Source organism: Bufo bufo, chromosome 6 (assembly GCF_905171765.1).
Source record: "Bufo bufo chromosome 6, aBufBuf1.1, whole genome shotgun sequence".
Taxonomy (NCBI): Eukaryota; Metazoa; Chordata; class Amphibia; order Anura; family Bufonidae; genus Bufo; species Bufo bufo.
In genome coordinates, this window is record NC_053394.1 from 406,046,415 (window position 1) to 406,061,784 (window position 15,370).

General features: G+C 42.9%; 1 protein-coding gene across 2 annotated transcripts; it reads right to left on the reverse strand.

The window, feature by feature from the left end:
* Positions 1–9,028: 9,028 nt before the first annotated feature.
* LOC121004465 (gastrula zinc finger protein XlCGF57.1-like) lies at positions 9,029–14,084 on the reverse strand. 2 transcript variants are annotated; one of them, XM_040436697.1, is made up of 4 exons: positions 14,030–14,084; positions 13,796–13,945; positions 13,637–13,720; positions 9,029–10,944 (listed from the first exon to the last, which is right to left on the reverse strand). In XM_040436697.1, exons 1-4 carry the CDS (start codon positions 14,061–14,063, stop codon positions 9,281–9,283), a joined length of 1,932 nt encoding a protein of 643 aa, XP_040292631.1. In that variant the 5' UTR covers positions 14,064–14,084; the 3' UTR covers positions 9,029–9,280. The 2 variants fall into 2 exon arrangements, with proteins under 2 accessions (XP_040292631.1, XP_040292632.1); XM_040436698.1 differs by lacking the exon at positions 13,637–13,720.
* Between the last annotated feature and the right edge of the window lie 1,286 nt (positions 14,085–15,370).

The window sequence follows — 15,370 nt, forward strand, 5'->3', positions numbered from 1 at the left end:
CTGAAACAATTACATTTGAGGCAATTTTCAAATTCCTACATTTCAGTGACAATGAACAATGTCCGCCTACAGACGACCCAAACTTTGGCAGACAATGCAAAATCAGAACACTTATTACCCATATTAAATAAAAATTATGACATTAATTAAGTCAACCGAACTGTACACAAAATGTTTCATATGAAGACCATGATACCCAGATAAATCTCCAGAGTGCCCTTTCTTTCTTGATACAAATGCTAAAATAGTGTGAGCTCTTCTGTATCCACTGATAAGTGTCCCCCTTCTTAAGTGCCTAGCAAGAAAAAAAAATGCATGGCCAATGTCACTGTCGAGCAAAACCAAAGAGGTCTGCCAAAAACCTTTCTTGAGCAAAAGCTCACAAGCGTTGAAAGCAGGGCACGACATAACAAAAAAGTTGTCCTTGTCCTTCCCAACAATGCCAGCAGCCCTGTCCCAGAGCGTGGAGCATGCACCACCATCTCCAAACCTTTATGTGTCCAAGAATACGATAAGAATATGGAAGGGGTTGACCATACTATGCCATGAGAGAGACCAAATGGCATAAAAAACCTCTCTATAGAAATAATTCAAATAGCTCTATTTAATAAAAAAAAAAACATACATACAAACAAACAGAAAAGAAATCAAATAAATATTTGATGTGACCATACAATGCCTTTAGCACCAATTCTTCTAGGTACACTGACACACAGTTTGTACATTCTATTTTACGAACACGGCAGTGAGGTTGTACCAAACATCTTGGAAAGCTACCATATTTAAAAAAATCTGGCTTGGTCCTTAAGGGGTTGACATTTAATAAGATGTGGTTTGTGGTTAAACCATTTCCCACATTGTGGACATAAAATTATTTTTCTGTGTAAGATCTTTGATGGCCAACTAGAGTAGACTATTGGCTAAAACACTTCCCACATACTGCACATCAGAATGGCTGCTCCTTTCTGTTAGTTATTTGATGGTCTACAACAGCTGATTTCTGACTAAAGAGATTTGCAGAGAAGTGATGATGTAAAGTAATTAACACTGAATAGGACAGTATACTGTATATATACACACTACACAGGACAGTATCCTGCATATATATATATATATATATATATATATACACACACACTACAGAGGATAGTATACTGTGTATATACCTTTTTTTTTTTGCCCTATAAGATGCACTTTCCCCCCCCCCAAAAGTGTGGGGGGGAATAGCAGTGCGTCTTATGAGCGAATGGTGCATTTTGCCAAACTGTCAATGATACGCCGCGCCGCGATGCCGCGCGGCGGGTGTATCAGCTGAGAGGGAGGAGGGGCTGGGGGCCGGCATCTCTTTTTATAATGACAGCGTGGCCCGTGCAGTGACTGTATTATACTACACTGGCCCCGCTCACTGTATATACCGTAATCTCATCTATAATTGTGGCATTGTTAATAGTAATCAGCGCCTGTATTACTTACAACAAGCGCTCGGTAGCAAAGAGGAGGGAGGAGGCAGGCCGGGAGGACGGGCGCTGGCAGCGTGAGTCACTACGTCATGCTCCCACGCCGCCTGCTTCATTCATAAAGTGGGCGGCGCAGGCGCGTGACGTAGTGACTCACGCTGCCAGCACCCGTCCTCCCAGCCTGCCTCCTCCCTCCTCTCTACTACCGAGCGCTTGTTGTAAGTAATACAGGCGCTGATTACTATTAACAATGCCACAATTATAGATAAGATTACGGTATATACAGTGAGCGGGGCCCGTGTAGTAGAATACAGTCACTGCACGGGCCACGCTGTCATTATAAAAAGAGATGCGACCCAAACCCCCTGTATTGGGGGTCATTCACACTACAGGGACACTGTTATGGAGGGGATCTGTGGATGACACATATATGTGTCATCCAGAGATCCCCCATAACAGTGTCATCCAGAGACCCCAATAAGAGCCATCCAGAGATCCCCCATAACAGTGTCACCCACAGATCCCCCATAACAGTGTCACCCACAGATCCCCCATAACAGTGTCACCCACAGATCCCCAATAACAGTGTCACCCACAGATCCCCCATAACAGTGCGTCACCCACAGACCACCATTAGTTCAAAACCCACCAAAAGCACACCTTTTTGTTAAAAATATTTTTTTTCTTATTTTCCTCCTCAAAAACCTAGGTGCGTCTTATAGGGTGAAAAATATGGTATATATATATATATATATATATATATATACATACACTACAGAGGACAGTATACTGTATATATACACTACAGAGGACAGTATACTATATATATATATACACACATATATACTACAGAGAACTGTGTACTATATATATATATATATATATATATATACAGTAGAGACCAAAAGTTTGGACACACCTTCTCATTCAAAGAGTTTTCTTTATTTTCATGACTATGAAGGCATCAAAACTATGAATTAACACATGTGGAATTATATACATAACAAACAAGTGTGAAACAACTGAAAATATGTCATATTCTAGGTTTTTCAAAGTAGCCACCTTTTGCTTTGATTACTGCTTTGCACACTCTTGGCATTCTCTTGATGAGCTTCAAGAGGTAGTCCCCTGAAATGGTCTTCCAACAGTCTTGAAGGAGTTCCCAGAGATGCTTAGCACTTGTTGGCCCTTTTGCCTTCACTCTGCGGTCCAGCTCACCCCAAACCATCTCAATTGGGTTCAGGTCCAGTGACTGTGGAGGCCAGGTCATCTGGCGCAGCACCCCATCACTCTCCTTTATGGTCAAATAGCCCTTACTTTCAAAGTTTTCCCAATTTTTCGGCTGACTGACTGACCTTCATTTCTTAAAGTAATGATGGCCACTCGTTTTTCTTTACTTAGCTGCTTTTTTCTTGCCATAATACAAATTCTAACAGTCTATTCAGTAGGACTATCAGCTGTGTATCCACCTGACTTCTCCTCAGCGCCACTGATGGTCCCAACCCCAATTATAAGGCAAGAAATCCCTCTTATTAAACCTGACAGGGCACACCTGTGAAGTGAAAACCATTTCAGGGGACTACCTCTTGAAGCTCATCAAGAGAATGCCAAGAGTGTGCAAAGCAGTAATCAAAGCAAAAGGTGGCTACTTTGAAGAACCTAGAATATGACATATTTTCAGTTGTTTCACACTTGTTTGTTATGTATATAATTCCACATGTGTTAATTCATAGTTTTGATGCCTTCAGTGTGAATCTACAATTTTCATAGTCATGAAAATAAAGAAAACTCTTTGAATAAGAAGGTGTGTCCAAACTTTTGGTCTGTACTGTATATATATACACACACACACACTACAGAGGACAGTATACTGTATATACTACAGAGGACAGTGTACTGTATATATATTGTGGTGTCTCACAGGGTGAAGTAATTGAGGGTATATATTAGGGCTGCACGATAAATCAAAAAAATAATCGAATCGCGATAATCGGCAAATGCGATATGGCGATTTGGCCGACCCGAAAATGCTGCGATTATATATGAAGGGGCCCTGCGCACATAACTGGCTTTGCGTGTAAAGTATTTTACTAGTGTGTGAAACAATCTCTCTCCTTTTGATAACATGGCCAGCCTCTGTACTCACTTTCACGATGAATGCAATGCACTGCAGCGAACGTTAGCGAGCGGGTCGGCCGGCGCGTGACTGACGTCACTTAGTAACGCTCCTGCTTCCTGAAGTGGGAGGAGCGTTACTAAGTGACGTCAGTCACGCGCCGGCTGGCCAGCTCATAGTGACAGTGAGTAACAGAGGCTGGCCATGTTATCAATAGGAGAGAGCTTGTTTCACACACTAGTAAAATACTTAACACAAAGCCAGTTATGTGCGCAGTTTAGGACACATGAGGGGACACATAGGGCCATGAGGGGGACCAGCATAAGATGCTATATGTCTTATACTGGCCCCCCTCATGGCCCTATGTGTCATAGCACACATCCCCTATAACAGCGTCCTCCACAGATCCACCCCATAACAGTGCCATCCACAGGTCCCCATAAGTGTCCTCCACAGATCCCCAATAACACTGTCCTCCACAGATCCCCCATAACAGCGTCCTCCACAGATCCCCCATAACAGCGTCCTCCACAGATCCCCCATAACAACGTCCTCCACAGATCCACCACATAACAGCGTCATACACAGATCCCCCACATAACCGCGTCATCCACAGATCCACCACATAACAGCGTCATACACAGATCCCCCACATAACAGCGTCATACACAGATCCCCCACATAACAGCGTTGTAACGGACCGTTTCAGCAGACAAGGGGTTAAAATCTGTTTAGGCGATGTGCCCCTTTCTGAGAGACAGGCACAGCTACTGAAGAACACCAACGTCCCGAACTGGATACAAAGTAGCACTCCAAACTGGAACCTCACGAATAGCTGCTAGCAGACGAACAGGAATCAGCTTACACTCCTGGCAATCAGTCTCTAACAGCATACAGCGGATCCCCCCAATAACGAGACAAGGCTCCGTGTTGAGGGTCAAGAAGTGGTCTGAGGTCCTGGCACACCCAGCCTGTTTTTTATTACAGTTGTTGCAATTACAGGTCCGCCCACAGGGAGGTATAAAACAACCAAGCCCATCTGGTGTACACGCCCCTAGGGGACCAGAATGAAGACTGTGACATAGGACAGATATGCAGCACTGTAGGATACACAGAGACAATACATCCCCACAATGCATCATGGTTTCCTCCTCTCTGCCCTGGAGACACCCGAGGCATAATCCAATTATCTCTCAAGACAAAGAGAAGTCACCAATACACATGTGGCTATAACAGGACAGACATCACCATTTAAACACACAATGGGACAATGGCACAATAGAAACACACCCAGCATATTCCTCCCAAGCTGACAAGTTACACTTATTATAAATTGTTACAACTTTGTGAGTTTACATTGGCCATACATATAACTTACATCAATTTAAACAGTATAACTTGGGGACAAACCTATCCAAAATTCACTTGAATAGGTTCAGGGGTTTAAAAGTTAGTATGGGCCATAATCCTGAGGCAAGAGGCTGATAAACAGGCCTCTCCAAAACCCAGTGGTGAGGTTGGTTTCGCCACACATCTCCCCCCCCCCCCCCCCCCAGGGAAGACTAACCAGATAGCTGACCTCACGCCGGTCGGTACCTGAGTTAGTCTGGCAGCCCACCCACAACCCAATACTGGACCTGTTGCATTTGGTAGCCTGTCTCTGTCCAGTGAGTCCACCAAGGTTATGTTGGAGGCTGGTACTCCCGGTCTCTGTGTTGCTCCCTGGCTTAGAGTCTGGTTGTTGGAGGGGGAGACCGACTGTCTCTACCCCCTGTGCTGTAAGTGCAGAGACCACGGTCCCATCTGCACTGTTGTGGGGCTTACTGTCTCCCCCTGGTGCGTTAAGCTGCCGCTGGGGAGAGGGGGTAACGAGCTCCTCTCCCATACATGCTTCCAGCCGCTGGGGAGGGCGACCGACCGTCTCCGCTCCCAATACAGTGTCCTGCTGCTGGGGAAAGGAGACTGGGCTCTCTATTCCCTGCTGGACACTCTGCCGCTGGGGAATGGAGACTGGGCTCCAAATGCCCAAAAAATCACTCTGCTGCTGGGGGGCAGGAACAACTACCTCTGCCCCCTGTAACTCAGCCTGCCGCTGGGGAGGGAGGACGCTGCTCTCCTCTCCCTGCACTTCACACTGCCGCTGGGGAATGGAGACTGGGCTCCCAATTCCCTGCAATACACACTGCCGCTGGGGAATGGAGACTGGGCTCCCGATTCCCTGCTGGACACTCTGCTGCTGGGGAGGGGAGACTGAGCTCTCTCTGTCCCGCAACTGTAACTTCCGGTGGAGGTCCACCCGACGTGGCAGCTGACCGTCACCTTCTGCCCGGTATAGTAGGGTCTTGAACACTAGACTCCTCACGAACTTCACGTATTTCTCAGCTGGATTGGGTCCGAAGAAGTTCAGCCGCAACCACATCATACGGTCAAATTCCTCCACAGAGTATCTGTACTCCACTGCTGGTTCCATCCTGGTGCTTTTAGGGTCGCTGTACTGAGACATGCGTTGCCCTTAAGTTGTAAAATCCAAGAAATGGTGTCTCCTGTAGCTGTCCTTCTGGCTGTAGGAACGATCCCGCTGCTTGCCACCAATGTAACGGACCGTTTCAGCAGACAAGGGGTTAAAATCAGTTTAGGCGATGTGCCCCTTTCTGAGAGACAGGCACAGCTACTGCAGGATACACCAACCTCCCGAACTGGATACAAAGTAGCACTCCAAACTGGAACCTCACGAATAGCTGCTAGCAGACGAACAGGAATCAGCTTACACTCCTGGCAATCAGTCTCTAACAGCATACAGCGGATCCCCCCAATAACGAGACAAGGCTCCGTGTTGAGGGTCAACTAGTGGTCTGAGGTCCTGGCACACCCAGCCTGTTTTTTATTACAGTTGTTGCAATTACAGGTCCGCCCACAGGGAGGTATAAAACAACCAAGCCCATCTGGTGTACACGCCCCTAGGGGACCAGAATGAAGACTGTGACATAGGACAGATATGCAGCACTGTAGGATACACAGAGACAATACATCCCCACAATGCATCATGGTTTCCTCCTCTCTGCCCTGGAGACACCCGAGGCGTAATCCAATTATCTCTCAAGACAAAGAGAAGTCACCAATACACATGTGGATATAACAGGACAGACATCACCATTTAAACACACAATGGGACAATGGCACAATAGAAACACACCCAGCATATTCCTCCCAAGCTGACAAGTTACACTTATTATAAATTGTTACAACTTTGTGAGTTTACATTGGCCATACATATAACTTACATCAATTTAAACAGTATAACTTGGGGACAAACCTATCCAAAATTCACTTGAATAGGTTCAGGGGTTTAAAAGTTAGTATGGGCCATAATCCTGAGGCAAGAGGCTGATAAACAGGCCTCTCCAAAACCCAGTGGCGAGGTTGGTTTCGCCACAAGCGTCATCCACAGATCCCCCCACATAACAGCGTCCTCCACAGATCCCCCACATAACAGCATCCTCCACAGATCCCCCACATAACAGCGTCATCCACAGATCCCCCACATAACAGCGTCATCCACAGATCCCCCACATAACAGCGTCATCCACAGATCCCCCACATAACAGCGTCATCCACAGATCCCCCACATAACAGCGTCATCCACAGATCCCCCACATAACAGCGTCATCCACAGATCCCCCACATAACAGCGTCATCCACAGATCCCCCACAACACAGCGTCATCCACAGATCCCCACAACACAGCGTCATCCACAGATCCCCCACAACACAGCGTCATCCACAGATCCCTCATAACTATGTCATACCCAGCCGCGTCAGCGGCTCATATGGGAAAATCCAAGCAAATAGACCTCTAGCACAATTCCCTTAAAATATCGCATCGCATATCGTTATCGCAATTTTTAGGGCCCTAATAGCAATCGCACAAAATTCCCATATCGTGCAGCCCTAGTATATATGTGTCTCCCAGGTTCTTAGCATATGCTGAAGAAAGTTATTTAGGAAAGGGTTAAAAAAAAAACTAAGCCTGGGTCCTGATGAGCTGCACCTTGGGAGTTGCTAGATAACTGGGCTGTCAACACACTTGCTCAGAACTTCCTGGGAGTGAGAGAAGCCACATCTGACTGAGCCTGCAAACTGCAAGTATCACAGGTTGCTGTTCAGACAGCATGCTTATTTTGGGTGGACTGAGGATAGCTCATCCACGTCCTAGAGAGGGACCAATTGTTTAGAGCCTGGACAAGGCTAGGTGTTCCGTTTATGTTTTTGTGTTTTAATGCAACCTGTGAAATAAAGCTGTCAGGAAGCCAGTTGAAATGCACTTCTGTCTCCTGAGGTTTCCTTGTGCGAAATACCGTAATCTGACTAATCCCACTACCTTTTCACCTCTGGAAAGGTGAGCTAAATAACGGACTATCACAATATATACATATACACACTACAGAGGACAGTATACTGTATATACTACAGAGGACAGTATACTCTATGCAGTGGGGAAAATAACTATTTGATATTTGATACACTGGCGATTTTGCAAGTATTCCCACCTACAAAGAATGGAAAAGTCTGTAATTTTTAATGTAGGCACACTTCAACTGTGAGAGACAGAACCTAAAAAAAAATTTGTATGATCTTTAAATAATTAATTTGCATTTTATTGCATGAAATAAGTATATGATCACCTACCAACCAGCAAGAATTCTGGCTCTCAAAGACCTGTTAGTTTTTCTTTAAGAAACTCTCCTACTCTGCACTCATTACCTGTATTAATTGCACCTGTTTGAACTCGTTATCTGTATAAAAGACACCTGTCAACACACTCAATCACACTCCAACCTTTTCACCATGGCCAAGACCAAAGAGCTGTCTAAGGACACCAGGGACAAAATTGTAGACCTGCACAAGGCTGGGATGGGCTACAGGACAATAGGCAAGCAGCTTAGTGAGAAGGCAAAAACTGTTGGCACAATTATTAGAAAATGGAAGAAACACATAATGACTGTCAATCTTCCTCAGTCTGGGGCTCAATGCAAGATCTCGCCTCATGGGGTAAGGATGATTCAGAGAAAGGTCAGGAATCAGCCCAGAACTACACGGGAGGACCTGGTCTAAGACCTGAAGAGAGCTGGAACCACAGTCTCAAAGATTACCGTTAGTAACACTATGCCATCATGGATTAAAATCCTGCAGGGTACGCAAGATCCCCCTGCTCATGCCAGCACAAGCCCAGGCCCATTTGCAGTTCGCCAATAACCATCTGGATGATCCAGAGGAGGCATGGGAGGTCATGTGGTGAGATGACACCAAAATAGATCCTTTTGGTATCAATTAGGGTTATTCACTTTAGAAAAAAGATGACTAAGGGGAGATCTAATAACGATGTATAAATATATCAGGGGTCAGTACAGAGATCTCTCCCATTATCTATTTATCCCCAGGACTGTGACGAGGGGAAGAAAGAAGGTTTGTACACAAAGAAGAGGATTCTTTACGGTAAGAGCAGTGAGAATATGGAACTCTCTGCCTGAGGTGGTGGTGAAGGTCAATTCACTAAGAGTTCAATAGTGGCCTAGATGTATTTCTGGAGTGTAATAATATTACAGGTTATAGTTGTTAGAGAGGGGTCGTTGATCCAGGGAGTTATTCTGATTGCCTGATTGGAGTTGAGAAGGATTTTTATTCATTTTCCCCATTCTGAACAGCAAAATTACTTCTCCCCTGTGTGAATTCTCTGATGTATAACAAGATTTGATTTCCGGTTAAAACATTTCCCACATTCTGAACAAGAAAACGCCTTCTCCCCTCTATGAATTTTTACATGTTCAACAAGATTTGATTTACGGTTAAAACATTTCTCACATTCTGAACACGAAAATGGTTTCTCCCCTGTGTGAATTTTCTCATGCCTATCAAGATAATACTTACTTTTAAAACATTTCCCACATTCTGAACAGGAAAATGGCTTCTCCCCAGGGTGAATTTTCTCATTTTTAATAAGATCCAATTTCTGGTTAAAACCGTTTTCAACATTTGAGCAGGAAAACAACTTCTCCCTTGTGTGAATTCTCTGATGAGTAACAAGATGTGATTTACGGCTAAAATGCTTTTCACAATCTGAACATGAATAGGGCTTCTCTCCTGTGTGAATTCTCTCATGTTTAACAAGATTTGACTTAGAGTTAAAATATCTTCCACATTCTGAACATGAAAATGGCTTTGCCCCGGTGTGAATTGTCTCATGTTTAATAAGATTTGATTTATAGCTAAAACATTTTCCACATTCTGAGCAGGAAAATGGCATCTGCCCTGTGTGAACACTCTTATGTCTAACTAGTTGTGATTTATCTGTAAAACATTTCCCACATTCTAAACAGCAAAATGGCTTCTCCCCTGTGTGATTTCTTTGATGTGCAACAAGATTTGATTTATGATTAAAACTTTTCCCACATTCTAAGCAGGAAAATGGTTTTTCCCCTGTGTGAATTCTCTCATGTATAATAAGATCTGATTTATAGTTAAAACATTTTCCACATTCTGCGCATGACAATGGCTTCTCACCTGTATGAACTTTTTCATGTTGTAAAAGATGTGATTTCCGATTAAAACATTTCCCACATTGTGAACAGGAAAATGGTTTCTCCCCTGTATGAATTCTCTCATGTTTCAAAAGATCTGATTTCTGGTGAAAACATTTTTCACATTCTGAGCAGGTATATGGCTTCTCTCCTGTGTGAATTCTCTTATGTATAACAAGAGCTGATTTACGGTTAAAATGCTTTTCACATTCTGAACATGAATAGGGCTTCTCTCCTGTATGAATTCTCTCATGCTTCAAAAGATCTGATTTCTGGTGAAAACATTTTTCACATTCTGAGCAGGAATATGGCTTCTCTCCTGTGTGAATTCTCTTATGTATAACAAGAGCTGATTTACGGCTAAAATGCTTTTCACATTCTGAACATGAATAGGGCTTCTCTCTTGTGTGAATTCTCTTATGTATAACAAGAGCTGATTTACGGCTAAAATGCTTTTCACATTCTGAACATGAATATGGCTTCTCTCCTGTGTGAATTCTCTCATGTTTAACAAGATTTGATTTATAGTTAAAACATTTTCCACATTCTAAACAGTTAAATGACTTCCCAGTGTGAGTTCTGTCATGTTCACTCCTTCTGTTACTTTTATTTTGCTGTGATGAATCAGAAGATTGGAACTGATCCAAAGGATCAGATGATGGATCTTTGCTGTTAAAGGCTGAGAGTTTATCTGAGATAATGGAATGCTCTTCATATGTATCTTGCTTGAAACCATGATCATCTGCTTTAAAATCTGAAGCTTTCAGATGTTTCTCTGAGCTCCTGGTACAGTCATCTGCCAAGAATAAAACTACTTTTTATTTTAAAATAATAAAAATATAACATTATATTGATATATTATAATATTTCTATTAAAATTCAATACAAATTACAAAGCATACAAAGTTCAACAGCAGTAAAAGGCTCAGCTTATCTGCAATCACTTGGGGAGGCACAGATTAGCTTAGAACCAGGCACGGAGTATAATCCAAAACAAGGAGAGACATCCAGCTTCCCTTAAAAAAGTGATAAAATATCCAATGACACAGTACAGACACACAGTGTAAGGGTCCATTCACACGTCCGTTGTTTCTTTCCTGATCTGTTCCGTTTTTTGCGGAACAGATCTGGACCCATTCATTTTCAATGGGTCCTGAAAAAAAATCAGACATTGAGCTGTCCGTTTTTTTTCAGGACCCATTGAAAATGAATGGGTCCAGATCTGGTCCAGATCTGTTCCGCAAAAAACGGAACAGATCAGGAAAGAAACAACGGACGTGTGAATGGACCCTTAGTGTCTATGTGTTTCAGATGTTAAAATGACATGTCAAGTCATGCTACTTTGTCATTGGATATTTTATCGCTTTAAAGAATAAAGGCTATCACATTTTTATGGGAAGCTCGACATCTCTCCTTGTTTTAAATTACAAAGCATGGAGCAAAATCCAATCATCGACTGACAGTGGTGGCAAAACAGATCACAATCTACCAGTAGCCATAGCCAGGACCAGTAGATTATGATGTTAAGTCACCAGGCTGTTCTGGATGAATGGGAAAAATTCCCACAGCGACACTGAACAATCTCATAGAAAGCCTTCCCAGAAGAGTGCAAGATGGTTTAACTTGAAATGGAGAGACAACTCCTCATTAATGCTTATGGATGTAGAATGGCCGGTCATAATAACCTCTGTGGTTTCATGTCACGTTCTGCATTACAAAAACTCATTTTTCTGTATGAGCAGTTGGCCATTTTTTTTTGTAAAAATGTTTCTACAGTTCATAGGCAACCCGATAGAATACATTTGGCTGCAAACACTGAGGAATTTCCCTTTTTTAACCCTTTCAGTCCAAGAGGGTTTTCAGTTTTTGCGTTTTCATTTTTCACTTCATGCCTTTCTGGGGCGATAACTTTTTATTTTTCTGTTTACATAGTCGTGTCATGACTTGTTCTTTGCTGGATAAGTTGCACTTTCTAATTCCACCATTTAATATTGCATAGGATGTAATGGGGAGCTGGAAAAAAATCCAAATGGGGTAAAATTGGGGGGAAAAAATGCCATTTTGCAAAAGTTTAATGTTATTTTTTTTTTTTTGCGGCATTCTGTATACGGTAAAACTGACCTGTTAATTTCAATCTCCAGGTCAGTACGATTACGGCAATACTACATATGTATAGTTATTATTGCATTTTATTACTGAATAAAAACAACTTTGAAAAAATGTTTTTTTCTTTTCATCGCCATATTCTGACCCCTAGAACTTGTTTGTAGTTGTGTGAGAGCTCTTTTTTTTTTGCAGGTGATCTGTACATTTCATTGATCCCATGGGGTGTGTAAATCTTTTTGATAATTTTTTTATATAATTTTTTGTGGGAGGTGAAGCAACAAAAAACAAAGAATTGGCTATTTAGACTTTTTTTTTGTTTCGTTGTTTGCTGTATCCATTTTTATCCATCTTTTACTAAAAAAGGTGTTTTATACTAAGTTTCAAGGCAATTGGAACAACATCAAGTTACGTAAAAATTTATTTAGCCACGAATCAAATGTTTTCATAAATTTGACAAATCTACCTATCAAGAAATAAGCTCACGTCTAGTAATTTGCGATTGGCTGCAACGGTGTTAAAAAGACAGTGCAAGACAGATTGTTTTGTGCGGAGATCCTCGAGGACATGGAAAAGTCTGTGAAATTTGTTGAGGTAGCCGACAAGGTTTGTGTGATTCATGGATTATTAATAATGGTTGCACTTGTAATACAGTGACACAATTATAAAACATTTTTATCTAAATAAATAAAAAATAATCAAGACAACTATTGTTATTTTTGGATACAGAATGGAGTCTGTAGGTGGCTGCAATATTTCCCCCTCCCTGTTTGGGTGAGAACCGGAGAACAGCAATGGGTTTAGAATTTATGTCCAGGATTTCAGTAACACATCAAATATAGAACTGCTCAGCTATAAAACCGCTCTGTACATACAACAATTCTATATGCTGTCATGTCACACCATGACTATCCTCACAATGTGCTCCCTGAGGTGTCTACAAGGAGTCCATTAGACAGCCGCCATCCGATATTTTGAGACCTTATATAGCGCTGAAGTCTTTAGCAGGAGGGGGTGAGCAGACCACAGCAGGCTGTCACCACTGGGGATTGTTATTCCTGTGATTACTTCCTTACTCCAGGACATTGTGGAGGATCTTTACTGACAGACAGTCGGCTGCTAATGATCAGTGGTGGATCTTTCTATTCCCCCTGCTTACCCTGCCCCTGTGGTAATGGCTCTGCCATAAGGCTCATACTGATTCCCAAAAATTCAGAAGTGTAAGTGAAGCCTCTAAGTACTGCTGGAAGAAGGTTCATAGAAGTTAGAAGAATAGATGATAAACCTAAACTTCTGGTCAATACTGTGGGACCCCATGCAGCTGTGTACTAGTAAAGGGGATCTGTCAGAAAGAAGCCCCACCACCACCAAACTTCCACCAGTACCTGACAGTAAAATAAGTCCTTCTGAACCATACTGTGGAAGAAGAGGACTGGGACATCTCTCTGGTGTTCTTCTCTCTTCCTTAACTGTAGAAAAGACACTGAACTCATTTCTTACATACAGATAATGAGAGGACGTGCGTATTTAGTCATGTCTATTACCTGGTGATGTGAGGGGTCGGTGATCCTCCATCATGACGTCCTTAACTCCATCTACCTGATCATCCAGTGGAACATTGTGACGTTCTTCTGACCCATCCTGAGGAAGAAGAGGACTGGGACATCTCTCCGGTGTTCTTCTCTCTTCCTTAACTGTATGAAAACACATCCAGTGACTGAATTCATTCCTTACATACAGATAATGAGAGGACGTGTGTATTTAGTCATGTCTATTACCTGGTGATGTTAGGGGCCGGTGATCCTCCATCATGACGTCCTTGTACAGATCCTTGTGTCCTTCTAAATACTCCCACTCCTCCATGGAGAAATAGACGGTGACATCCTGACACCTTATAGGAACCTGACAACACAATGATACAGTTATCACCCAGATCCCTTCATAGCGGTCCTGTATAATGTTCCAGCATTCCCAGCAGTGTCACCTCTCCAGTCAGCAGCTCAATCATCTTGTTGGTGAGTTCTAGAATCTTCTCTCTATTGATTTCCTCATGTATCTGGGGGTGAGGTGGAGGCCCCGTGACTGGGCTCAGGGTTCTTCCCCATCTTTCAGACACAGGGGCCTGACAGCGCCCACTAGAGGTCTTCTTCATTACTGTGTAGCCCTGGTGATGGAGAGACACAGTAATAAATATCACTTCATACATCTCCAGAGTCCCTCACCTCTCTAGTCATGTCCATCTGTTAGTAACATAGATAAGATGATGTAATGTGACATCATCAGAATCTCTCACCTCTCCAGTAAGCCGGAAGAGGATCTCTAGGGTGAGATTTATTATACTCTCCGCCATCTTCTCCCTGTCCCTATCCATCCTTGATGGGTCAATCAGGAGAAGGATCTCATATAGAAGATCTCCACTGAGCGGATTCTATATTGTAGGAACCTGAATTGAGAGAAGATGAGACAAATCCCATGTAAAATACAATTACTGGAGATAATAAGGAGACATCGGAGGAGATAATAAAGTGTAGATGCTGAATATCTAGTGAAGGCAGTTCCTCCAGGTTTCAGGACAAAGCTGGGGAAAAAAGATGGAAATGAGCTCTTAACAAGCTCTGCCTCTGATTCCACCAGAACTAAGGCAGCTATCCTATAAGTCAATGTTTGACCCTTTAAATAGGCCTTGAGACATGACTCGGATATTAAATTAAGCCAGCATCTTATCAGTGCAGAGCAGAGAGTACTGGCTTAACTGGGTGAGAGGCCTAAGTCAGGATTAGGGCAGTACTATAGGATGGCTGCCTTACATCTGGTGGCATTAGAAGCAGAGATTGTTAAGAGCTCATTTGCAGCACTTTCTTCCTCGAATTCCAGAGAAGCATGAATGACCCAAAAGTCTCCTCAAGCCGATTAAGGCTCTGCCTCCCCAAGGAGAGATAGTACCCACAAATCAGGACAAATCTGTCACACCTTCACATGAGCCTATAATCACAAGAGATGAAAGAAGTTATGGAAAATTCGATTTGGCTGCTTCGCCAAATTTCAGAAAGAAATTTGCTTCGTGACAAATTAATTGGTCACGAAGCGCATTTGTTTGTATGTAGTGGGCGCAATGACGT